The sequence below is a fragment of the Harpia harpyja genome, chromosome 7 (genome assembly GCF_026419915.1).
Source record: "Harpia harpyja isolate bHarHar1 chromosome 7, bHarHar1 primary haplotype, whole genome shotgun sequence".
NCBI classification, from domain to species: Eukaryota; Metazoa; Chordata; class Aves; order Accipitriformes; family Accipitridae; genus Harpia; species Harpia harpyja.
Genome location: NC_068946.1, coordinates 3068736 through 3093016, shown reverse-complemented (window position 1 = coordinate 3093016; position 24281 = coordinate 3068736). Strand labels below are relative to the sequence as shown.

Genomic DNA, 24281 nt, shown 5'->3' with positions numbered 1-24281 from the left:
TTCTTAGGGCAAGTGCACATGAAAATGAATTGCGTGTCCTGCTGCTCATGGCTTAGTATTGTGGGCTCCTTTGTTGGAGTCAGGCTGTAGTCTTGTGACTTGATGCCTGGACAAAAGCGTAGGGGAACCAAGAATCTGTCACATGGCATTGGACATATGCAGCTGGCAAAGACAGAAATCCACTTTGGAACTCTATAATGCAAAAAATAAGTTTACCTGACAGTAGGCAGGAGCATTTGTCTTTCCTACAGACTGGTGACAAAATAATGATGAGAATTCCAAATGAGACATTTGCATGCAGATTTCTGCTGGAGGAGGAACATCAAGGTCTCTGAAAATATCAGCAGGACTTCCCTATCAGTGATGTCTTCAGTGTTTGCCTTTTAGCAAGCTCCCCGTCCCCAAACTTGCTTCACCTTTATGGATTCGAAATCACTTCTTGCACCACTGAAGTGCAACTAATTGCAGAGTGTTGGGGAAAGGGTCACCTATATTGAAGTGTAAAGATACCTAATCAGAGATTGAGGAGCAGAAGATGAACAGTGGGCTGTATTAAGCTGAAACCAGGAGGAGTCTATTTACCTAAGGTGGCAGTTGTCCAGGATTTGGGGTTCTTCCATTTCATAGAGTTGACCAAATCACTCTATTTGTGTAGCTTCATGTATGCGAAAGTCAACGTTAGGTGATGTCAGATGGTTTCTTCTTGTTTTACCATGTGTGTCCTGAAAGACTTGACCAGAAATTTTAAGCCGAAATGTGAACAAGAGGTTGAGAGAACATAGTACTCATAGCACTGTAAGGATTCCTGGACTAGTATGGCAGAGCATCACAACCAGCATTGAATGTTTTTACTTGAAGGTAGCAGCAGCACATTACAGAATGCCAAGGCAGGACATTTCAGACGATGTTTTGTTTCCTTTAAAAAACCCCAAACGAACAAACCCAAACAAAAACACGCACGCTCACACGCACACAAACGAGCTGAGCAACTAAATGGAGGAAAGCCACACTGGCCAGTCTGTAAAAGCATCATTATTTGAGGAGTCCCTGGATAAGGCTCAGTGAAGAGAGTTTAGTCTGAACTAATTGCTACTCTTGAGGGGCAGAGTCTAAACAGACACTGCATGAGGCAGAGCACACTAGTGACTAACTCTCTTCCTGCTCTCCACCCCTGCAGACAGCACCGAGGTGGAGTGCAGCCCAAGCTCTGAATCCACAGATCAGAGGAAGCTCATGGAGGAGCTGCAGAACCGCTACCGGCAGATGGAAGAGCGCATCACCTGCCCTATTTGCATCGATGACCAAATCAAACTGGTCTTCCAGTGTGGACATGGCTCTTGCCCAGACTGCAGCACAGCCCTTACTGTCTGCCCCATCTGCCGGCAGGCTATCCGGGAGAGGATTCAGATCTTTGTCTAAGGATATGCTTGCTTCCCTTCCCATTCCCACCTCCCTCCTTTACTTCCTTTTTGTTTGCATTTTAGATGAGAAGCACTAGTCAGGCTGATGTGTTTGGCTACCTGCAAAGCCATCCTGAAAGAGAGGGAAGCAAATAACTAATGTGACTTGGGTGGAGGTGGAGGGAGTCCCCTCTGCTTCCAATGTCGTAAGGCCAAGGAGCGGTGCTTGAGGGCAGGCAGCCCCCTCGCCCTGTGCTGCTGATCCACCAGAAAGACCTGAAGTAAAGAACGCTGACCTGTCTACTGAATGCATAAGAGACTTTCAGACCAGAGGCAAATAGACTTCCATATGCAGATGTTTTTGATGGCATCCAACTCCGGTGACTGTATCATGTCTAGTGCCCTGCGGCGTCAGATTTGCAGCCTTGCATTGCTCTGAAAGGAGATGCTGTAGGAGGATATACCTTATACCTTGGCAGGCAATGGCAAAGCATACGCTTGCACTGCACGTGAGGAGATATCAGAGGAGATCAGTCACGGTGTCAGTTCTCCCAGATGCCTGTCAGTGGTAGGGAGGTAATGTCCTAAAACAGCATGCTCTCTGAATTAGTACTTACGGGCTCAACAAGAACTTGGACTGACAGAGGCAAATCTGGGTGTAACGAGATCCTAAAGACAGAGTGTGTGCCTTAGAGATGAAGTAGTGAACACTGATTGGAGAAAATATGTTGTTGCAACAAATATTTCTAACCTCTAAGTGACACTCTTCTTCCATTTTTTTTTTTTTTTTGGCACAACTGTGTGTTCAGAGACTCTTGAGCTTTCTATCCATAATGCCAAAGGCAGGTGTTAAATACTCCAATCAAAGTGTAAAGAAAATAAATAGTAATAATTAAGACACGAGAAAAAGGGATTTCATTTTTGTTTCTTTGTTTTGCAGCAAAACTTAATAAAATAAAATATATATTTTCCTGAGCATTAAAATGAATGTACAAACAGTAGCTGAAATACGGATCCAGCTGTATTGTGTTTTCCAACTGTCTGACTGAAGAAATATTATCCACTGAGTCCATCCTGTAAAGTAATTGTTGGTGGAAGTGGCAACCTGTAGGGCTAGTGTGCCGTGAGTGTGTGTATGTATATGTACATGTTTGCGTGTGTGGTGTATATCTTTAATGACACAATTATACATAAGCATACTGTTTGTTACATATTGCAAGCAATATTTAAAACAACAAAAGTATTGTGTTCCTCTACTATCTTTGTTCATTAGCAAAGAGGTGGCAAATCTTTTAAAGAAATTTTTAACTTTGTGGAATATATATGGTAGTTACAGGAATACTTATTACTTCTTCATAATCCCTTGATGTTGTGAGAAAGTCTTATGTCACAACTTCTGACTCCTATAGATAATCTTTGTCAAAATACTCACTTGGGGCTGTTACAGTTTCAGTGGATTTTTTTGAGCTATTGAAAATGAATCAGATTTAACCTGTAAATTATTTGGTTGAGTTAGATTTAACACCCAAATAACTAAAGCTGAATTTCAGAATCAGCTTTGGTAAAAATCAGAGGTGCAGATACCCATTTACGTATTTCCTAGTTCATGTTAGTGTAAATTCCTTTGGAATAAACCAGGCATTTCCCCAAAATGTTTGCTATATTGTGGTAGGGCAGCAGTAGAAAAGTACTGTGCAAAGGCTATTTTCAAAAAGTACAAGACTGAGCCGCCTGTATAATGTTAAGAGCTGCTTTAACTACTATTTGGTGCAAGTCAATAATTTTCCAGACTATACATTACCACAACCCCATGTTAAGTGTTTTTTTTGAAATGTAGTTCTTTCACAGCCCTCTACATCAAATCCAAAAGCAGTTTACTGAAGGTAAAACTGATTGATACTTCATCATGTGTGTTAAATCTATATGTGTGCTGCCACTTGGGGAAGAGGGGACAGATGTGGCAAACTGTTCAATATCTGTTGCGTTATTCTCATTTCTTACGCCTAAGGTGTCAGTTGATTCAGGGAAAAACAACAGGGAGCATCTGCTTCTTTTTTTTTTTTTAATAATTTCTTTGGATACTAAATGAAGAGAGGCTTCCAAGTGTTTATTCTCCCTAAAGGAAAAAAATTGTAGGAATACTGCAGCCTTTGACTTCCAAGCTGTGCAGCTGTTGCAGAAAATGGAGATGATCCCCCCCCCCCCCCGGCTAATGAAAAGAGATTTTGTAGGGAAAGAAGAGCTCCCCTCAATTTTATGTTTTAATTTTTTAAAATACAAGTTCCATTTCAAGATCTGATTTTGTTTCCATATCTGAAATTCATTGTATGGCCAAACTAGAGGTGGAATTTTGCACAGCTTAATATACCCGCTTAAGAACTACAGAAATGGTTTGTAAACATAGTGTTCAGGTTGGGAGTATATTCTTTCACTTCCCTGTTCCTGCTGCGGTTGGTTTTGAGGAGCAAGAGTTGAGCTGTTAAGCACCATTTTGACCCTTTCATTTTCCTAGTAAGAAGAAGGGAATTGCTGCACCACAACAGAGAAGAAACAGGATGGTCAGTGGAGCCACAGGAACAAGAGATAACAGAAGGCAAGCAGATGCCCATATGTGCCAGGTATGGTTTTGGCAAGCTTTGTCCCCCATGACAGGCTCAGCTCCATGGGAGTCTGAGGCTTTGGAGCGGTGAAGAGGGTTCTGCTGTTTTACCTTTCCTGATAAGCCTGCTTACGTGGAGGGCCAGGATCAGAGTGTGACTTGTGGCGAACTGAGAGCCACGCTGGGTGAAACAGTTAGCTTTGCGTACTTGCTAGTTCATCATCTAGTTCATGTGTAATCTGGTCTGTACTCTCAGCCTGCAAAAGAGTTTCTCTGCTCTAATCCAGGCTTGAATCTGAAGTATGAGAAGAAAAAGATAACTGTAGTAAGCGGGAAAAGAGCCAAGAGCCTGGACTGAGATTAGGAGCTGCATTAAATTTAGCTAGAGCTTATGAGAGAGGAAAGGAGGGGGCAAGGTGGGGGAAGATGTTCCTCCCCTTTCTCCTTTTGCTACTCATTGGTATTCTTGCTGGATATAGGAACAGCAAGGGCTGAAGAGAGGTAAGGAGGCATCAGAGCAGTAGGCAAATGCTCCTTTAAAGACAAAAGATAAATATTGTCATTAGTTAATCAGTGTGGATAGTGAGTAACTTTCTGCTTGATGCTTATTACCAGTTGGTCTCCCATGAACGAGACTGACAGGTCTTCCGCAAATTTGCTGGGGACCTCCTTGATTTCACTGGGGCTTCTGTCATCTCCTGAAATGCAGCTCTGTACCTTGCAGCAATGTACAGCAATGGTTTTGAAAGGGAAAGATCCTGCTGAGTCTTTCTGGTGTAAAACTAAATATAAGACGGCAGCTCATCTCATACTCAGAACTAGGGTTTCTAAGGCACTTCCTTTCAAAGTGAGGCAAAAACTCCACGTTTTACAGACAGCATGAGCCTGAGGGAGTAGAAGGAGGGAGATTGCTTGTCAAAAGGCAGAGTCAGGAAAAGAACCAATCTCTCCTTTGATTATGTTCCCACTAGTCCATTCTGCTCCCAGGATTTCAGGAGGATTGTCCATCCACAAAGAATTACAGATTATTAATACAGCCCACCAAACAGCAACAGCAAAAATATCCCCGCCCAGGGAAGCAATTCTTACTCTGTTATGGATGCGCTTTATTATCTGTGTATTAAGAAAAATCTCTCCCTCGCTTCATTCCTGAAATTCTACTCGCTACGTGGCCATGCCTGGACTGCTGAGCTTCTGACTAGAGTCAAGACCGTGTCTCTTTGGTAACAGAAGGTCAGGCCAGTACAGGCACTTTTGTGAGCTGCAGCTCCAAATTGACAGTTAAGCAAAATATTCCGTTTTCTTTGCCAGCTGGATGAAGCCCTTGTTTTCAGCTCATTTGCTATTCAGCAGACCATGGATTTTTCTAGGAACATCAGCAGATGCTGATCACGAGGGGCTGCATGATAGAAAGTGGGAGAATGCTTGGGGACTAAAGAACATTCTTCTTCTCCCCCTCCCTGGGGAATGTTGCTCCCTGCTACAGCAGATATGCTCCTTTTTAGTCCGTGACCCATGGAAAAAGTACAATTTTTAACTGCCGTTCCCACAGGAACCATGCAAGAATGTCGGGTTGGTTTTTTCCCCCCAAGTTGTGAGATGAAGGGATAAATATATAAGTGCTTTTTAAAATAAGAGCTATATGAGGATTTGCTAATTCTTTTCACATGGGCCACCAAGGAGCCAATATGTGGTAAATCACATTCAGCTGTGTGCACTCCCCCTCCCCTGCCTGTGGTCTGGATTTGGACTGGTGCCCTAGGGATGAAACGCTGATGCTCATGCCTCGAGTCAGATGTTAGATCCTTCTCCTTTCCCTGTCTTCCCCACCTCCACGTAGAACTCCCAGTTCACGACAGGGGAAGCTATTCGGAGCAGTTTGTTGCAATGCTGAATAATAAGCACTGAATCCGTGAATAAATAGGAGGTTTCATGAGAGGTGAGATTCATTTTGGATAGTCTGACAGCTGCAGTTGTAGCACTAATAGTTGTTCTCTGTGTAGCCCCTCTTAGCATGAGTATAGGTATGTTGTAATAGATGGTTCTTGCGTCGTTTGGGGACTTGAATGAAGCGGTGCCAGTGTGCTTCCCAGCCTGCTGCACCAGGGCTACCTTTCCTCTTAAATGTGGCAAATGTAGCAGAGAGAACCATTTAGAAATAGTGCTGAAAGTAACATTTAATGTTAACAATAAAGGGGAGGAGAGAAATGCTAAGAATAATCTGTGGAAGTGAGGAAGTATTTATCTTTGAGCTAAAACTTGCCCTTGGGAATGTAGCCATATGTTGCGTGTTATACAGCAGCCCCGCTTTAAACTAAACATTTCAGCAGTTAAGATTGAAAAGAGCACAGCAAGACCGAGGTGATTTAACAAGGAAAGTGTATTGTGTTGTGCAAATGATACAATCCTTTATGTTCTCTGTAGTCTCTAGTTGACCACTGTAGGTTTTATGCAACATTCATTCCCTTCTGACAGCTGTTTAGAGCCTGCTTTTTCATGTGACATTTATTGCATGCAGACATCTCGGGATATGCATCCCCGACTGTTTGCTTAGAAAATCCCAGCTCCCCGCAAATGATATCCAGGTCCTGGTCACTGCTGCTAACAGCATGAAGACAAAGCAAGGTCAGTTCTGTACCCTGCCTTCCTTTCCTATTCCCCATTACACCATATGGATTCCCTCAAAGTGTAATGTGTTCCATTGCTTTTAGACACTGTGCAGAAACCAAAGCCAGGAATGTTTTTCTGTTCAAATATAGTCAGGATGACAACTCACGCCTGTAGTCCAAACCAAATATCTGCACTTGAGAACCTGAGACCTCTAAAATTCATCGGAACTCCAAAGTCACAGCAGCAGTTCTCTGCACTTGTGTAAAAGCAGTCCTTGCAGGGGCTCAGGCTGCCTGATAAAGCATGGAGAGTATTTTCAGCTGTTGGAAAAGACAGAGATAAAACTTAGTCAGAGTTCTGACTAACTTCTTGCCCTTGGCACAGGGCAACACTGGCTCCCAGAAGGGAGTCTGGGGAGTTGTCTGAAGCATCTGAAAGAGGCTTAAATTCTGACAAGTGCTGTAGATTTGAGGCCACCGATGGCTGCATCTGAGAGTCCTTTAAGTACAAGTCTCTCTTGGGAAAGCCGTGATACTCTTAACCCAGGGCAGAGAACACGGATGAAATGTCAACAGATGTGCACTCTGGTCCTGATAATCCTTAAAATATCTACAGAAGAGAGCTGTGCTTGAAATTTAACAATGACCGTATTAATGAACTAAGTATAAACCTGAAATTTTGCTTTTTACCAGCAGCGACTCTGAGGATTCTGGCCAGAGCTTGTGCACCAAAGAATCCAGATGCACAGTGACTTTATCAGAAGCATTGTTAGTGTGCACAGCATTAAGTTCATGTGTCTCCCTTAGCTCCGCAAGTTGCATCTGTAAGTTCTGAATACCTCAGCATAACAGCTTTCTTCATCTGACTCTCATTGCTATAATAACTGAGGTTTGTCTTGGCCTTACTGCTGAGCTGGTTTCTGAGCAAATACTTGGCTTAAATTTTAAAAGTTTTGAAAGCATTCTGCAGCCAGTGGTTTGGTAAAGTTGGACGCACAGGCACTGAATTTTTATGTGGATGGGCACAGTGCATTCCTACCATATTCTCTCCCTTCTGATCCATCAAGGTATAACCTGCTTGCTACCTTGACAGGGAAGCAGGATCCTAAATGTCTCAGAGGTCACAAATCATCTCTGCAGCTAAAGATTCCCATTCACCCACCACACGTGGTGCAAGAAGATAAATGGCTAATATACAGTACGGTCTCTTTCCCCATTCAGAATGCTTCAGTAACTCATGGAAAAAGCCTTGGCTGTGCTAACCTTTAGTAGCTGTGTGAAGAAGTATTTGGAAACAATGAGGTCCTCAAGAATGCGCTTTCTCTAAAGCTCTAGGTACTAACTTTGGGCAAGGGGAGGGGTCTGAGCCGAGATACACTTTACAAAATCTTTTACTTTCTTTATATTGGGACGAAGGAAGTTCTTAGTTCCCTCAGGCTATGTGGTTGTGTGAGTTCTCAGTCTATGCTTTAAAACTCAGGTTCATGTAGTCATCTTCAGAAACAGTAAGGCGCTAACTGGGTTCTTGGAAGATTTCACGTTCCTGCTCTGCCAGATTCCGTGCTTGACCTCAGGCAAGTCTTTTCTCCTGCACAGTACTATGGGCCTTAAGCTGTAAGGTGTAGATAACAGCACTGCCTTACCTTCAAGACTGATGTGAGATCAAATGCTCTGGGAGACTGTAAGATGCTCAGACGCTCTGGCGAGAAGAGAGGGCATATGCAATAGTGCATAAGTTAAAATATTTTCAAACGCTGCTGACTTTTACTAGCCGTATGAAAGGTGGATGCACTTAATGCCGTTAGGCAGTTCCATGACTGAAACTCAATGTTCTTCCAGCACTGTGTTTGCTGGCAGTATTTTTCTTTCAAGCTGGTACTGCTTTACTGGAGAAGAGCTCTTGGCTGAAGTTTTTGAGCCCCATTCCAAGGCAGGTTTTTACTTCAAGACTCCCTTCGCAGTCAGTCTTTCTGCAGATGTGTTCTCGTCTACAGACTCTGACAGAAACTTGTTCAGGGGACTCGAGACACTGGTAAGTTTAGGAGTGTGTTGTTACCAGTTTCTCACTTCATGCTATGGTCTACAGCTCAGACCACAAACGGAGGTGCATTTGCACCACTCTTTGGAGCTCCGAAAAAAGCTCTTTTTCGGAGTGCTCACGCACAGGCATGTTTCATTCTGCCAGCTGTGCTACTGGGGAAGAGGTGTAACTATCCCTAGAAAGTTGCAGCTTACAGCTGAGATGAGCCAATATCTCAGACTGCTGCAGTTGACTGCTTTGGTCCACAGGAGTTAGAGCCCAGTACCGTTGCTTTCTGCTCTTTCTCTTCCTCCTAGTTCCAGCTTTCCTTTATAATTCTATCCATAACTTCCTTCCACGTTACTCCTTATTCTATCCTTCTCCTGGTATCTGAACAACTGCTGCACTTTGTCCACTCTCTGCAGAAAGTACGTTTTTTCTCCAGGGGGGGAGCTTGGTGAAAATTGAAAAAGAAAATTTTCATGAAATTGTACACAAACTCATTGGTCATCCTTATTCTGAGTTGTTTAAAAGCTCCAGGCCAGGTTTAGTCTCAAAATACATGAAACTTATAAAATGTTGCAAGCTTGATTATGAACTAGGGAAAAAAATTCGAATGAAACCATTTTTCATTATTAAAAGTGCAAGAAGTTTCTGAAACCTTTCAAATGCTTCGGATATCCCCTAGGAATGTTTTATACTAGCTGGCAACAGAACTACTGCCTCCCTGCCATTTGCTTGGGAATCTAGGAGATTGCACAGTTCCTTTTCCTCTCTCTGGTCAGAACTGTTTAGCCAAGGACACCCCACCTCAGGAGCACTGAGTATCTAGCACTTAGTGACCAGGCGGAAAAGTGCAGCTATTTCTGAAAACCTGAGAATTTCTGAGTAAGCTTTTTCAAAAAGTCCTGAATTGACTTCTTGTCTGCAGCCTGGAGATGCCTTAAAGAACCTAACAGCTTCGGACAAACTGACCACTTCTCCAGGTCAGTCTTTCTGATGTGCTCAAGCTGAGGTACCCCAAATCAGTATGATTCTGAAAATACTTGTCTTTCTCAGCATGATAACCCCTGACTGGGTAGCTCTCAAGTACACAAGAAATTTGCAGGTCAGTTGCCAAGTTTCATGGAAGAAGGAGTTGATGTTTACTTTTCTCTGAGTTTGTAAACTCCCTGACCAGAATTTCCTAAGCAGAGAAGCCCTGCCTGCTCTCTCACAGCATCTCATTTTTCATTCTGCTCCTGAAGACAGCCCTTGACAAATGACAGCTCTTCTAGTGTTAAGCATCCCTAATGAAACATTCCAAGGGCATGATGCTGGCTTCTGGATTCCTTTTTCTGCCCCCTCCCCCAATTTTTTTCATTACATAAAGCTGACAACTGCAGATTTGTCCTCTGTTGATTATACAGTTAAAAGAGTTCATGTCCATCCCAGCTTGTTTCACTGCTGCTTTTCCTCCGCCAGCCCAACTTTCAGCTGCGGTAATATGATACCACTTGGCAGAGGCTAAGAGAATCTTTGGCACATTGGAAACAGGCTTAATGTAAAGTCTACATTTTTTTTTTTTATTTTATTTTTTTAGAGCTTTTTGAAACTCTAGTGGTTCTGCACAACTTTGGCAGTGACTGCAGGGCTGCTCAGAAATACTCCAAATGCAACTGTGAGCAAAAGGATTACCAATGCATTCTGTGAAGAGAATGTCTTAGTGTCTGTTGCATCTCCCTCTAAAAAGTATTAAAGAACGACATGGATCAAGTAGAGCAACTTTGTGCAAACAGAAGGAAGAGCTTCCTCTCAGTTGACAAGAAAAAGAGCAATAGCTGTAGAACCATTGTGGGATTTTTATGCATATTCCCTGTGGTGGCTTTGCTGGCTATTGTGGGAGATCCAGCTGGAGCTGCAGTTCAGAAAAGTCAGGTAGGAGAAAGGATCTAATTCTCAAATGCTTGAAAGGGGAGTGGGGATATCAAATATATGTGCATGTGTATTCTTTTCAGAAGACGGATACATTCAGGAAGCAATCTAAACTATATATAAATAACTGTTAAAGTAACAAGATCTGTTTATGGCTGTTTGAGTCCCTTTTTGCAAAGGATCCTAAAAGGTAATTACGCATCCAAGTAGAATCAGATTATTAGAGATGTGTATGCAGCTTGCAGACAACCAAACAGTGAATGCACAAAAGATTTGGGTTGTTTTCCCTTGGAGCTTTGGCTATTCTTCTTGAGTACCTCTGCTTTCCCAGCCTGGTATGATGTGGCATGCACATATTCTGACTTCCATAGCAGCTGAGCTTTCCTAGAAACTCCAGAGGCAGGGCTCGTGGTGTAGGATCTAAACTGGGAGTTAATGCTGGACCTACAGAAACTATTAGCTGGTATTAACTCTCTTTCAAGGTCCATCCACTAGCAAGATATGCTGGGACAGATCGATATTCAGGTGGAACTCTTGCAAGGCTCTGGGAGTCTCAGAAGCTGATCTCGATTTTTGCTTTTAACTTAATTTTAGCTTTTAATTTTATAAAAAACCCAGTCTTCTCTAGGCGCTCGCATCCTTTCCTGCTCTTCGTGTTTATGAAGATCCTGGCAATAACACCCCTTGTTTGCATCACATGCTCAGGGCTCTTATTAATTGGTACTAAGTCACAGAGTTCTGTTACTGTTTAGTTTATGAGAGGGGAGCTGCATGACTAGGAGAGAGAGGGGAATGAATTATGTTCATTACAACTCAATGAAGTCAATTAATGGGGGTCTGACTGCACAGGGCGAATAATGTAGAGCAGGGATGTTGGCCAGTGTCTGCCTTTATATGTGTTGGTGTCTGTTGTAGTTGTTGAGAGAGAGAATTGAAACACCTGTCCTTCTAGTACCTCCCAAGCTTTTTGAATGTTTCAGACCTTAACCCACAGTCGAATGGGTTTCCTCCTGGCAGCAGCTGACCTCTTCTCCAGTTCTGAGTATTCCCATAGTCTTGGTTATTTGGCATCCAGACAGGACCTTTGATCCAAATTATACTGTGAAATTTTTAACTAGGTCATTCCATTTCTGTCAGAATCCTACATCTGAGCTACAGCCTATGTGTGGTACCCCACCCTTCCCTGATTCATTTTGCAACACATTCTTAATTAAAAGCATCCTGTTGCAGCAGTGGTAGGTAGAACAAAGACTGGAGTAGAACAAAGACTGAGCAGAATGTTTGAGCAAGAGAACTCAATGCTCTGCACCTTTCTTGATCTAGTGGCTAGGTCAGATACAAGTTTCAGTGATTGCTGTTGGGCCTGAGTCACCCTTACTTTCTTTTGTATTTTGAGGATAAGCTCAGTAGGGACAGATTTTTTTCTTTTTTTTCTTTTTTCTTTTTTTTTTTTTTTTTTTGTCCCCCTTTGCTTGTTCAGCACTTGTGGCCTTAGGGTTTTAAGCTCAATGGCTGTAGAGAAGACAAGAATTTTTCTCCCACGGGGCTGCAGGAGTTTTCCTTGTAGAAGGAGAAGCCAGTTTGTTTCTGACTCTCTCATTTTCCTCTGCTGATACCCAGGGGGCTTTAAGAAGAGCCTCAGGATTTCGCCCTGGTGTCATTTAATAGCCCAGTGGCAGAGGATGCAGAATGGGCAGTGTCTGTTACTCAGCCTATGCAGCTTACAGCTCAGCGTGTTCTCATAAACTGGAAATGGCACTGGTTGGGCTGTGAATTACAGATGCTAGAAAGCAAATGCACTGCGTGTTCTGCTGGCTTTGCTAAGGAGCAGGAGCGTCGATCACAAGGATAGACAGCTACTGAAGAGCGTTAATACCTTGCCTCATCCCATCACAAGTTATCAGGTCTCCTGAGTCAGAGCCCATAGACTGACTGAGAATTCACAGTACTAGCAATCCTGTGCTATTCCTGACTGATGCCAGAATGAATGTGTAATCAGCCCCAATACTGGCAAGGGATCGTAGAGAAAACAACAAAGGCAGAAAGGATTTGTCTTAATTCTACCCTACTTGAAAGAACTGCAAAAAAAAAGGGAAAATATCTTATTAATCTGTAATTATGAGCTAATCTTCTCCAGGCTTCTCTTACAGCTCCAACACATCGTTGACACACAGGTTGGCTGATCCTCCACCTTGTCTGTGCTGCTCAAAAGGATGCAAAATTTTCCTTTCATATCAAGGGAAAATGGCATTCTCGGAGTAGAATCAGAGGCAAAAGCCACTGGAGGTGAAGGGAGAGGGACAACAGCCAGGGTACTCGCATCACATGTGCCTTAGTGAAGAAGGGGCTAGGCCTTGAGCTGAGCAAGCCACAAAGTATGGGTTCATCAACCAGATCCCTTAATACAGCAAAGTGACAAAGGTTAAAAGGGAAAAGTGATCCCGTGTGTTCTTTCATGAGCAAATTGGCATCTGAAGGCTCCCAGAAATGTCATCAAATACCCTGCCAAAAGCTTGCAACTTCGAAGGCAAGGTGTTAGTTAACATCTGTCTCATAGGTGATGTTCTATGGCCCTTGCAATTCCTTAACGTTCAAAGACTATGCCGATTCCGAATTGTGAGACAGACCCACAGCTGAGCTGGAAGAAAGACTAAAAGGCTCTCCTTGCAGGAAAGAAAGATACTGAGATCAGAACAAGATAGAAGCTAGTATGGTTCACAGAACTGAGCAAAAAGAGACTGGTTTCCTAGGATAGAGTCCCTCAGCCTGTTACCAGTCATGACTAGCTGTAGTTAAGGAGAGGTGCTAGTGATTTGGGCAGTATCTGGCAGCTCTTGCTTCAGGCTTCTTGTCTTTTCTTGCTGTTGGCTTGCTGTGAGACCAGCGATATGCTGTTTTGACTCTCAGAGCCTCAGCTCTTCCATGACTGTAATGAAGACAGCTCTTGCTTTCTATAGAATGTGCTATGAGGCTGAACAGCCTTGTACTGGTGCAGCTTTTATAACGTTGCCACTATACATATCGCTTAGTAAGTGTTTTGGTGCCTCTGGAGCAAAGATGACCCAGAGATATTCAGTGTCTTAATCCTGAAAAGGGGAAGCAGAGCGGGTGGACTTCCAGAGAACCGTGTTGGGTCCCATTCTTTTACCTCCACTACTCAGGACTGAAAGGCTTTTATAGTTTGAGTCAGACGTGTCACGAAATATGATGTCTTTTACTGTATGATGGCTTTAAAAGCACTCCAGGGTTTCCAGGGCTCCTATTTACTTTGAAGGCATTTCAGATCCACAATGCAGCTTTATAAAGAGCGCTCTGCACAAAGGGTTGCCTGTTTTACTCATTTGTCCAGTATTTTATTTCTTCTGTGGTGAGGCTGAAGAGCAATAGCAAAGTGAAAAGGAAATGAAAACTTTCCAGGAAGAGCTGCAGCACTCACTGTGGCCAGAAGCCTACTGAGGCCTCATTTCTGCTCCATCTGTGCCACATTCCAAGAGGAGAGCGGAGCGGCTGCCAGTGCCCTATTCTGGAATCATGCAGCAGCTCAAGGGAGCCTACAGCACTGATCCTCTGTGATGCGGTGTTGAGGAGTGCTGCTCTCTTCCTTTCCTCGTACGTCTGATCTAAGACATGCCCCAAGAACTCCTCACAGCGTAGCCCCTCTTTTGCTCTGTCTTGGTTTTGTTCAGCACGCTCGGAACAGGCATGCTTTGCAAAACACTGACTAGCTGACGTGCTAGTCTTGTCTCCTGGACGCCCATAAGGGAGTACCAGTTGTGCTCCCCAGCCTCCACGTGCCCCATACCTTGTAGTTTTTCTTTTACACTGTTCAATCCTGCAGCCTCTCCCATCTCTTTCAACCTCCTGTTTTATCTTTTAAGGAAGATGCCACATCACCTGGTCTTCATGGAGTGAGTGTCTCTGCTTTGCACAGTCCAGCTTTCCCACCTCGGCCTCCAGCAAGGAGAAAACGATATACGATCACACCAGGACACTTGAAATGGGACCACTTCAACTTGACATACAAGTACGGACTTGCATTAGCCCTAAGAGTTAGCCTTTTCTGACACCGGGGTCTGAGTTTTTCCTGCCATGGGTATAGATATTTACTATATGAACATTGTTAATCTAATTGCTAATGAATGGATAGCTGCTAAAGCTGCTCTAAAATAGGAAGTGTTTTTGCAAACGCTACGCCTCTCATGTCAGCTATGGAACATGCAAAGCATCGTCGCTGCATTAGAAGCTAGTAGCACGTATGGCTGCGTGCTGAGGCTACTTATAGTAAAACTAACTGTTTGGGGCAGAGTCAGGCTTCAGATCCAGAACTAGGGACTTCCTTCAGAAGGTAGTGAATTGAATACTAACTCTGTCATGCTTGGTATTTTTAAAAGAGTTCTGTATGAACCTAAATCATCACTGAGGGAAATAGCTGTTGAAAGGTTCTGTGATTTCAGGAGGACAGAGCTCTGTTAGTGCTGAGTGCTTTTAGGAATCTCTTTCTCCCTGTTGTCTTTGGGAAAGGATGCCAACTCTTAGATTACTAACGAATAAATAATAAAAAGCCCTTGGCAATTCTAGGGTGAGTGAATGTTAACCCTAATATTTTCAGATGTTTCTGCCAAGGAGAAGTGGCTGTCTAGATTACTGATTTCCAGCTGGGTTTACCGCTGCTCAGAATCAGCAGCATGCCAGCAGTACCATACAGCTATAGAGTGGTCTGGTTTTGATAGGATGGAGCTATGTAAATGTGCAGCGCTAGTATTACTTTCAACAAGCAGGCTGTTCAGAGCCAAAGTTGATGGAATCCTATGGATTTTCACACTGAACTGTTTCTTGTTGCTGTCTGTCTGTCTTTACTGCTACTGCTGGCATAAGGCAATGTCGCTCCTGTTTGGTGTTTAGCCTTGGAGCAGCTCTCTTCCTTACTTTAGCAGTGGCTGAACAGCCCCTGAAACCATCCAGAGCGATGGGCTGTGGTGGCAGCATCCTGAAAAGATGCTTTTTCTCTCTGGGAAAATATTAATGGCATTGCTGAATGTTTTTCAGGAGAGCTAAGATGAGCTCAGACAGAACAAGGTTCAGGGAATCCCCTTGGAAACAGTTTCATAAGATGAGCACTGGCAGGTGGAATCAGACTGTCACGGGAAACCTCAGACTAGCAGGAGTCCTGGAGGTTTGACTGAAGAAAGGCCTGTTGTTCACTCCTGGCTGAGAGTCTGCACCTTCCTGGAGACACAGCAGCCAAACCAGGTTTTTTCAATGTCTTATGAGATAACAAAGGTCCTTTTAATGTGGCTGCTAACTCCAGCCGCTCCTGACTTTAAAGTACAGAGCAAGCCCCAAACCTGACCTCTTGAGAGCTGCAGTCACTAACTGTTAAACTGCAGTGGCTTGAATGGCAGGTCACACTGGATTTCTGAAAACACTTGCAAGCGGCCTCCGGCAGCAGCAATACGTGTTGCAGCTTTTTCTTGGCATTGGGCTGAGGACATCGTTACGGAGCTGTGAGGGTCTCTCTCACACTCTAGCTTTGCAAAACTCGAGCAGACTGTGATTGTAAAGGGTGGGAGAGTTTTCTGTCACCAACAAACAGGAAAGGAAGGCATTTTGAGCTTTGTTTGCAGTGGATTTGCCTGAGGCAGCGGAGGTAAGGAGTGAGGAGGGCGAGTGGGGTGGGCAGGATGGCAGCAGCTGCATCTGTCCGAAAGCTCTGCGCTAACCCCTTTCTTCTCCACAGAAGCAGGAGGGAGAGTAGCTCAAGGTCCCCAAATGCAGGCCGGGAAGATAATTTGCAAGGTGTGGCTGATGCTGCAGTTACCTCTGTTCTCTAGGTAGCTGTAATGCCATCGGTTACACAGAATTGTCGTCGTTACTGTCGCTGGCCTTATTTGCTCGATGTGCGGTGGTGGTTGTTGCGTTGTTCGTGGGTGATGCTGCGGTGCTGATCACTACACGTTTACTTCCCGATGGACAGCAGGGGTTCTGCCTGTAAGCCCAGCAAAGAATGAGTGGGTGGCACGAACCCGACTCCTTCACACTGAGCAGAGAACGTATCTCCCTTTACGCTTATCCCAAACAGGCTAAGCCTCATGATAGTCTTAATTGTCCAGGTTCACGTTCATTAACAGCCTGGCTTGATACGAAACCTTCTGCTCCCTTTAGGATGTGCTGGGACGAAGGGAGAACATAAACAGCATAGCTAAAAAACAACCAGAGGGGATAGCAGAATATACACAGCTTTTCCCAATTGCTACACTTCAGGCAATTTCCTGAATGCAGATCTTCTTTTGGGACAAGGTAAGTTTCTAGGAGCCATCTATCCATTTCCATGGTTCTGCCATCCTGCACCAGTCGCTTTCTCACCGTTCAGCTGTATCTGTACCTGTGGCCTAAGCAAAAAGCGCTCTCGAGTCTCCCAAGCGATGAGATTTTTTTTTTTCAAAGGAAATAACTTGTTTTACTGTCAAACTTTTGATATCCTTTGGAACCCTTTCAAAAGTTCTGCCCGAGTGTTATAATTCAGTGTGTGCACATACATTGTAGCCTAAGTGTTATGAATAGGAGTTACCTAGTCTGCTGCTGAAATGCAGTTGTTTCCTCTTCTAGCAACACTGCACAACAGACTGGGAGATGTTAGGATAAGAACAGTTTTCCAAGAGAACCTTGTCTAAAATGATGTGCTTGAGGAGGGACAAAAGTTGTAGTCCGGAACATGTGATTGTAAATATATTGTAATATTGTAATATATTAGTTCCTGTGGGGTTGTTATTAAATATTCTTAATATCCAGTTCAAGCTACTCCTGTTTTGAATCTATTAGAGTGAGTGGAAATACTTGATTGTCTGATGCAACCTTGAGAGCCTTCAGCTGGTGTTTGAGAAGGGAATACCATTTTCCTGAAGTTGTTTTGTGTTCCTACAGAATCCTGTCCTTTCCAAGAAACCTCATAAACGCCAGGGACACACGCAAGGGACTAGCGGCTGCGTTCCGAATGTGGAGTGAAGTTTCACCATTCAGCTTCAGAGAAGTGCCACGCCACGTAGCGAGTGACTTGAAAATAGGTAAGCCTGCACAGGCTCCTGGGCTGACGGAACACTCTTGTGCACATTAACTCCACAAGGGACTTGTGGAATTTGGAGGCAGGAGATAGTCCTCCTCTGCTGTGTGGACATAGCAGGGCCGCTTGGACAAGGAACTGGGGCATCGTTTGCCTTTAGTCAGGTACAGAATCTACTTTTAGTTGCTCTAAAGAGATCTTAATATCATAATTAACACTTTCTGTGAATCTTGCAGTTGGGAAGCTTTAGGTATTTGACAAGAATTAACACTCAAAATCTGCCACTGGGACAGGATTAGCTCTATTCCACAGATGGGGAAACTGAATATTGAAATGACATATCCAAGGTCACACAGAGCAGGTGACGGATTCCAGCGTGTTTATGGTTTTAGTCTCCCTTTTGCTGATCCCGTTGAAGCACCATCTTTTCTCTATCCTCCCTCCCCTCCCCTTCCTTCTGCCCCTGTACCGCTATACTTCCCAAGTTTCTCAGGCCTAGAAAAATGTTAATTCTGAGGCATTATCTGCTCAACCCCAGATGTAAATTCTTCCTGGGATTTATGGTCTGTGTGAAAGAATTATTTCCTGTACAGATGGCAGCAATATTGAGATAACCAGCAGATTTACCATTGTTTCGCAACGTGCTCTTCGCTCTCGTGTTGCATGACGCTACTTTCGGGCACACCATATGCCTTCCCAGGGGTCTGTCCTGCTACCACATGTGAGCTCCAAGTGGCCCAGTTCCATTGGATGCAGGCTATGCTGCGATGCTGTCATGGTGCTAGCAAAAAGACAGCAAGCAGCTATGACTCTAAGGCTATCTGCGTATTTACATTTAAAATGGAACAATTACATCCTGGGGTTATCACTTCACTGTCCAACTTCTCTCCAAAATAAAGAAAAATTTCCATGTGATTGTTGCAAAAAGAGCTCAGCATTCCTTTCTGAAAAGTAGACTCATTTGGGTCTGTTGGAAACAGCTCTAAATCCAGGGTCATCACAGGGCTGAGTATAGTTTGTACCACAGCCATCGTTCCTGACAATTGCTTTGCATTTATTTTTCCTTTTGTGGCTCTGTAGGTTGGAAAATATGTGGGATACCATAAAAGATTTTTGGGTTTTTTTTTTTTTGGTTTTTTTTTTTTTGGTAAACCACAAGTTTACAGCTGTCTGTGTCCTGGATGGCCTTACCCTGCTAGATACACTAAATCTGCTGCTTTTTTCACAGGCTTCTACTCTATCAATCACACAGACTGCCTGGAGTCTCTTATTCACCACTGCTTTGATGGAACAACAGGGGAACTTGCCCATGCCTTCTTCCCACCCAACGGGGAAATCCATTTTGATGACCATGAATATTGGATATTGGGGAATACCCGGTTCAGCTGGAAAAAAGGTAACACGTGTCTCCGGGAGTGCATGATTAATGCCTGTAGGACTTGTATTTTAGTCCTTGTTCTGGGGTTTACCTAGTATGGGGAAGAGAAAACAGAAATGGTTGTGATTTTCTCTAGTTTTGGAAGCTGTTGGTCTTGCTGTCATGCGACCGAACTGCTGTAAGGGACAGTGTTTGGTGGCAGTGCCGTTTCTTTCTGAATATTTCAGTGGACTTACTAGTTTGGCCACATACTCAATTATTACATCTGGCTTCTGCCCAGGCAGGTGCATCTCTGAGAAGGTCCATGTTATATTACTTCAACTTGCTGGCATGGCTCTTTACATTTTAGGTTTTTTGGGTTTGTGGGCACCTAAAAATGTCTGTGTTGCTTGCACCTTGGTGGGGTTTTTTTCTTGTTTTTTTTTTTTTTTAAGTGATATCAAAACCAACTTTTAATTAAAAGCAGATGGTCCCTGACTAGCAAATTCGGTTCATATCGTATGACCAACTCAGTACTTTCAAAAAAAGTAAGATATTCTGCTTTTCACCAAATAAAAAGAGAGGAGAGGAGATTTTAGGTGACATAGAAGCACTTTTCCTATCCTTGTTTTCCAAAGCACAGCAACAGATAACATCTAGGGACAAAGACCGGAGGGAGATGATTTTTAAAGCAAGAATGTCAGTGTGTATTAAGAAAAAACTGGTCAGATTAAATTTTGTGAAATACTCAGCTTTGAAAAGATGCCCTTCTCCATCAAACTTCTAAAGTCTGCTAACTATATCAAATGGCAATGTTTGTCAGGGAGAATAAAAATCAAGAGAGTTTGGTAACAAGCCTATGCCTTGAAGTTACAGAGTTATCAGGGAACAATGTGTTTTTCTAACCTGCGTTTTTCTGCAAGCAGCTGTTGAAACAAGCATAGACACTTGCAAAACTTGATTCTTAGTGAAGTTTTACTAAGATTATGCAATAAATCAGTGTCCTGAGTGCCAGTTCTGCCACTGACTCTATTATGGCAGTGTAACTCCAGTCTTTTCTATGGAGACAGTCATGCAGTTGATTTGCATACAATTCAGTCACCTTTGTGAAACAATAATAACACTTCTGACTTCAGAAGGCCAGTGTAAGGCTGAGCCATTTAATACTTGTTCGCAATGATTGCTTCTCTTTCCAAAGCTAAATTAGCCTTCTTTATTGGCATAAAGAAGGATGGGAACAAAGTAGAACGAAATCATTGTTCTTCCAAGTCACGTCAGAGAGATTTAGCAGAATTCTTTAAGATCATCCAAAAAAAATCCACCCACTAGGCATTCCTAGTTAATGTACTGATGAATTAAGCACACGTACAAGCTACCCCTTTCAGATCCTTTCTTTCCATAAGCACTTGGGTTTAACACAGGAATTGTGTGAGATTCTTGTGGCCTGTAATTGTGCAAGGTATCAAGATAGGTGTTGGTAATAACACCTCTTGTGAGTCATCTTTCAGTTAAAATCCATCTCTGCTGGAAGCAGGCTTTGAGATGATACGCAGAAACTCCAGGCTATGGGGGATGCAGAGGTCAATCGGAGGCTCTTTCAGACTGGAATATTCCAGCTAGCCATCTCATTCCCAAACAGCCATTTCCAGTTACAGCTCAGGGCTGTGGGAACAAAGTTAGCAGAAAGCTGTCAAGAGTAAGTAAGTATTACGCAGGGCACTTGCATTCATTTCAAACATTGTGCGCTCAGAGCAGTTTTCCTGTAGTCTGGCAGTGCTGCTCTGTGTCCTGCTGTTTCAAATTAGAAGCATGTGGAAATAATTGGCTCATCTATTTGCACCCAAGCAGCTACAGAGAAGATGAAACTGGGGCAACCTTTGATAAGACCATACTGTCCTAGTGCTAAAATATGTCCTCTGGTTTTACACCAGGATTAGCAAATGTACTTCACCACACAGTGCCAGCTGTTTTTCTGTTTCTCTTCCAGGTGTTTGGCTTACAGATCTGGTACATGTAGCAGCTCATGAAATAGGACATGCCTTAGGACTCATGCACTCCCTGAATCCCAACGCCCTCATGCACATCAATGCCACTTTGACTGGGAAAAAGACCATCTCTCAAGATGAAGTTTGGGGAATTCACAGACTTTACGGTAAGGAAGGCAAGGCTGTGCTCTGGGCTCCTCTGTGTAAAGAAGGTTTGCCTGAAGTGTCAGTTGGATCCTGTGGAGCTCTTACGGTGTTAGACCCTCATCATTTGGCAGGACGAGGCTGTAAGCCAGTGAGTAGGAGGGATCTTACTCCTTTTTATGCAAAGTAGAGCTAAAAGGAGGTGTAGCATTGTCTGTTTCCAGCACTACTAGCTTCAAACGTGATAGACGGGAGGCTGGAGGGCCGTGTTCCCACCTCCCCAGATGGCAGTTCTGAGAAAAGGTTTCGGAGGGGTCAGTCCACTCTGTCCTCAGACTGCTCTGAGAGCTCCAGCACAGGCACTGTCTGTGTTCTCATGTGCCTTGCTCGTTATGTCCCAGCCCAGCAACCAGCTCTGGGCATTGACTCTTTGGGCCTTTTAGACTGTGGCTTATACAAGAATAAAAGGTCAGTTTTAGCCGTGGAGAGCCCTGACTTGCACTTATACATCCGCAAGCATCAGGTGCCCAAAGGAAAAGCTCACATGCAAAGGAGGGGGGAAGGCAAACAACTGTTAATTACTCTTTTGGCTGGACTCAGATGTATTAATACATGACAAAGCTCTCCGCAAACCAAACAGGCTGTGGCAAGATTCTCTCAAGCTCCGACACATTTGCCTGCTACTCTTCAAACGTGAGCTGGCGTAGGACTTACAAATAGCAACTCGCTTGAATCACTGATGCTACTGCATGAAAGTAGCTCGGTATCTAGTCCACTGCTCACATAATAATGGTACCCTGCTCTAGTTAGTTATTTACTCCTGTTTTAGATTCTTTCCTATCCCAGCTCTACCATTTACATTGAACAATCTGATTTAGGCAAAATGTCAATTTGATTCCCAGAAAGAACAGTCTACCCCAATCCCTCTAACGTCTTGTCTCCTCCTGTTTCAGGATGTAAAGACAGATTATTTATGTGCCCATCATGGGCACAAAAAGGTTTCTGCGAGAAACGCAGGAAGTTGATGAAAAAGCACTGTCCATCCACCTGTGACTTCTGCTATGGTATCTAACTTTTCTTCTGGGATTCTTCATGGGGTTTGCACAGAGGGAGGAAGTTAAGCAGAGTTTGCTGCAGGGATAGGCAGGATCTTAATTCCACACTAGAGATCAGTGGATGCAAATGACTAGCCCCATCCAGCTCTAATGAGAAGCACAGCGGAGATGGCATCTTACATATCTGAGCCAAGATCAAGGCTTGGAAATAGGAAGCAGCTTTGATGTGTAAACATTTGTGGACTAGAACCTTAAACTGTCCCGTTCTTCTCTAGTTAACTGTACCAATGATAGGGAGTCTCTGAAAACACAACTACTGTGTGTGCCTCAGACTGCTTCCCTTTTGGACCCAACTGAGGAATTGAGATGCTGATGTGTTAAATTCAGGGATAAGAGATGCAGTACACTTCCTGATGCAGTGGTGGGACATAAACAAGACAAATGACATCTCAAACACAGCTGGACTTGAGCTGCTCTGAAGAAAAGGAGATAAAGTATGTTAATCACCTTGTCTAGTCTCTCAGCTTTATGAATCCAGATAAGGGACTAATGGAGGATCAGGTCAAGTTACTGCAGCTGTGGAATTAAGCTTCAGATAAATACTTACTGACCTTAAGATGATGTATGGTATAACTAGTACCTCCTTCTCCAGTACAGAGGTCTTTTTGAGATCAGACTAATGCAAAGATGCAGTCAGGTAATTACAAATCCATATATTCTAGGGGACTGTTCATATACAGAATGTATACTCTTCCATATATATGAAACAGGCAAGGTGATTTTTTTTTATCCCTCTCTGTCAGTCTACAAGCCACAAAATTGTTACCTTTGCATATGTATAATGTTACGTGTGTATCTAAGAATTGCTCAGTAGGAGGCATTTTTAAATTAATACTTTTAAGGTTCCTTAGGTGGTAACATAATTCTGTGAAAGTTTTAGAATGACTAAAGCTTGATAATGAGATATGCTAACTTTTGCCATTTCTTTCTCTCACCTCTGGTGGACAGAATTCCCATTTCCAACAGTCCCCCCTACTCTGCCCCCGCCAAGGACAAAAACCAAGACTGTTTCTGAAGGCAGGAACGTCACCTTCCGCTGTGGACAGAAGATAATTCATAAAAAAGGCAAAGTTTAGTAAGTGCTCTATCTTTTATTCCAGTCCTTTAGGAGACTTTGCAGCTTACATACCAAAAAGGATGAGGAAGGATGTCAAAACAGCATAAATAAGAACGCAGTTTATCTTCTGGAGCGTGTCACTGTCTTATTTGGCACTCAGAGTAGAAAGAGGGGGGCTGGCTAACTGTGAGAAGGGAGTGTGCAAATATTGTTTATAACATTGCAAAGCATTTAGTCTGAAAGAGCTATCGGAAATGAGCAAGCTGAGTTGAAAAAGGATAAAATCCAATTCATATATATAGCACAAAGATAATTCTTACCACCAAGTCAAATTCCCTGGCCCAGATGCTGCAAAAACCTAGTCTTCAATTTACCCTTTTCAATTAATAGTTTGTTAGCTCTTACTAACGTACAAATACATTATTTCTGGATGTATCTAAAACAGATATGCTGAAGTCCATGAGTTAGTTTAGACTGAGGATCCAAATTCCTGTCAACTTTCATTAAGATTCAAGCTCTGAAATTACTCAGGATAGTGCCCTGTTATAGCTGCCATTGTCTACCTGAAATATATAGTAAAACTTAACCTTGTTTTGTTAAAGTCCGATCTGTGCTGTACACTTATTCAGCAAAACTTACATATTGCATTGTACTAGACACTTTGTAGTTTAATTTCTATTATTTTTCTTATGACAGCTGGTATAAAGATAAGGAGCTTCTGGAATACTCATATCCAGGTTACTTATCCTTAAATGAAGATCACATGAGCATCATTGCAAATGCAATTAATGAAGGAACTTACACTTGTATAGTAAAGAAAAAAGAAAGAATCTTGACTACTTATTCCTGGAGAATCAGACTGAAGCACTAACAAGGGCCCTGGACTGAGCACTTCAATTACTGCTAGTTCTGTTTCAAATTCAAAACATTTCTTTGGCATTTTATATTTAATCTCCAGTAGTGCAACTGAACTTCTAAAATCAACTGCTTCCATACCTTGGGCAAAAAAGACTCTGAGACTTGA

At 43.2% G+C, this 24281-nt stretch overlaps 2 protein-coding genes across 9 annotated transcripts in view; both read left to right on the top strand.

Annotated features, from left to right (window-relative positions):
* MIB2 (MIB E3 ubiquitin protein ligase 2) overlaps positions 1–2296 on the top strand; it is a 50525-nt gene extending 48229 nt beyond the window's left edge. For all 5 annotated transcript variants that reach the window (XM_052792158.1, XM_052792157.1, XM_052792155.1 and 2 more), the window contains one exon: positions 1178–2296. In XM_052792158.1, the coding sequence (XP_052648118.1) occupies positions 1178–1419 (242 nt within the window). In that variant the 3' untranslated portion in view covers positions 1420–2296. The remainder of the gene's footprint in view (positions 1–1177) is intronic.
* A 46-nt stretch (positions 2297–2342) lies between these two features.
* MMP23B (matrix metallopeptidase 23B) lies at positions 2343–24150 on the top strand. Of its 4 annotated transcripts, XM_052792186.1 has the most exons (10): positions 6250–8640; positions 9560–9614; positions 10211–10545; positions 14421–14566; positions 17464–17603; positions 18828–18995; positions 20944–21108; positions 22039–22149; positions 23149–23275; positions 23954–24150. In XM_052792186.1, the coding sequence occupies exons 3-10, from the start codon at positions 10375–10377 to the stop codon at positions 24126–24128; spliced, it is 1203 nt and encodes a 400-aa protein (XP_052648146.1). In that variant the 5' UTR covers positions 6250–8640; positions 9560–9614; positions 10211–10374; the 3' UTR covers positions 24129–24150. The 4 variants fall into 4 exon arrangements, with proteins under 4 accessions (XP_052648149.1, XP_052648147.1, XP_052648146.1 ...); XM_052792189.1 differs by lacking the exons at positions 6250–8640; positions 9560–9614; positions 10211–10545 and adding exons at positions 2343–2507; positions 3913–4018; XM_052792187.1 differs by lacking the exons at positions 6250–8640; positions 9560–9614 and adding an exon at positions 3913–4018.
* The last annotated feature ends 131 nt before the right edge of the window (positions 24151–24281 follow it).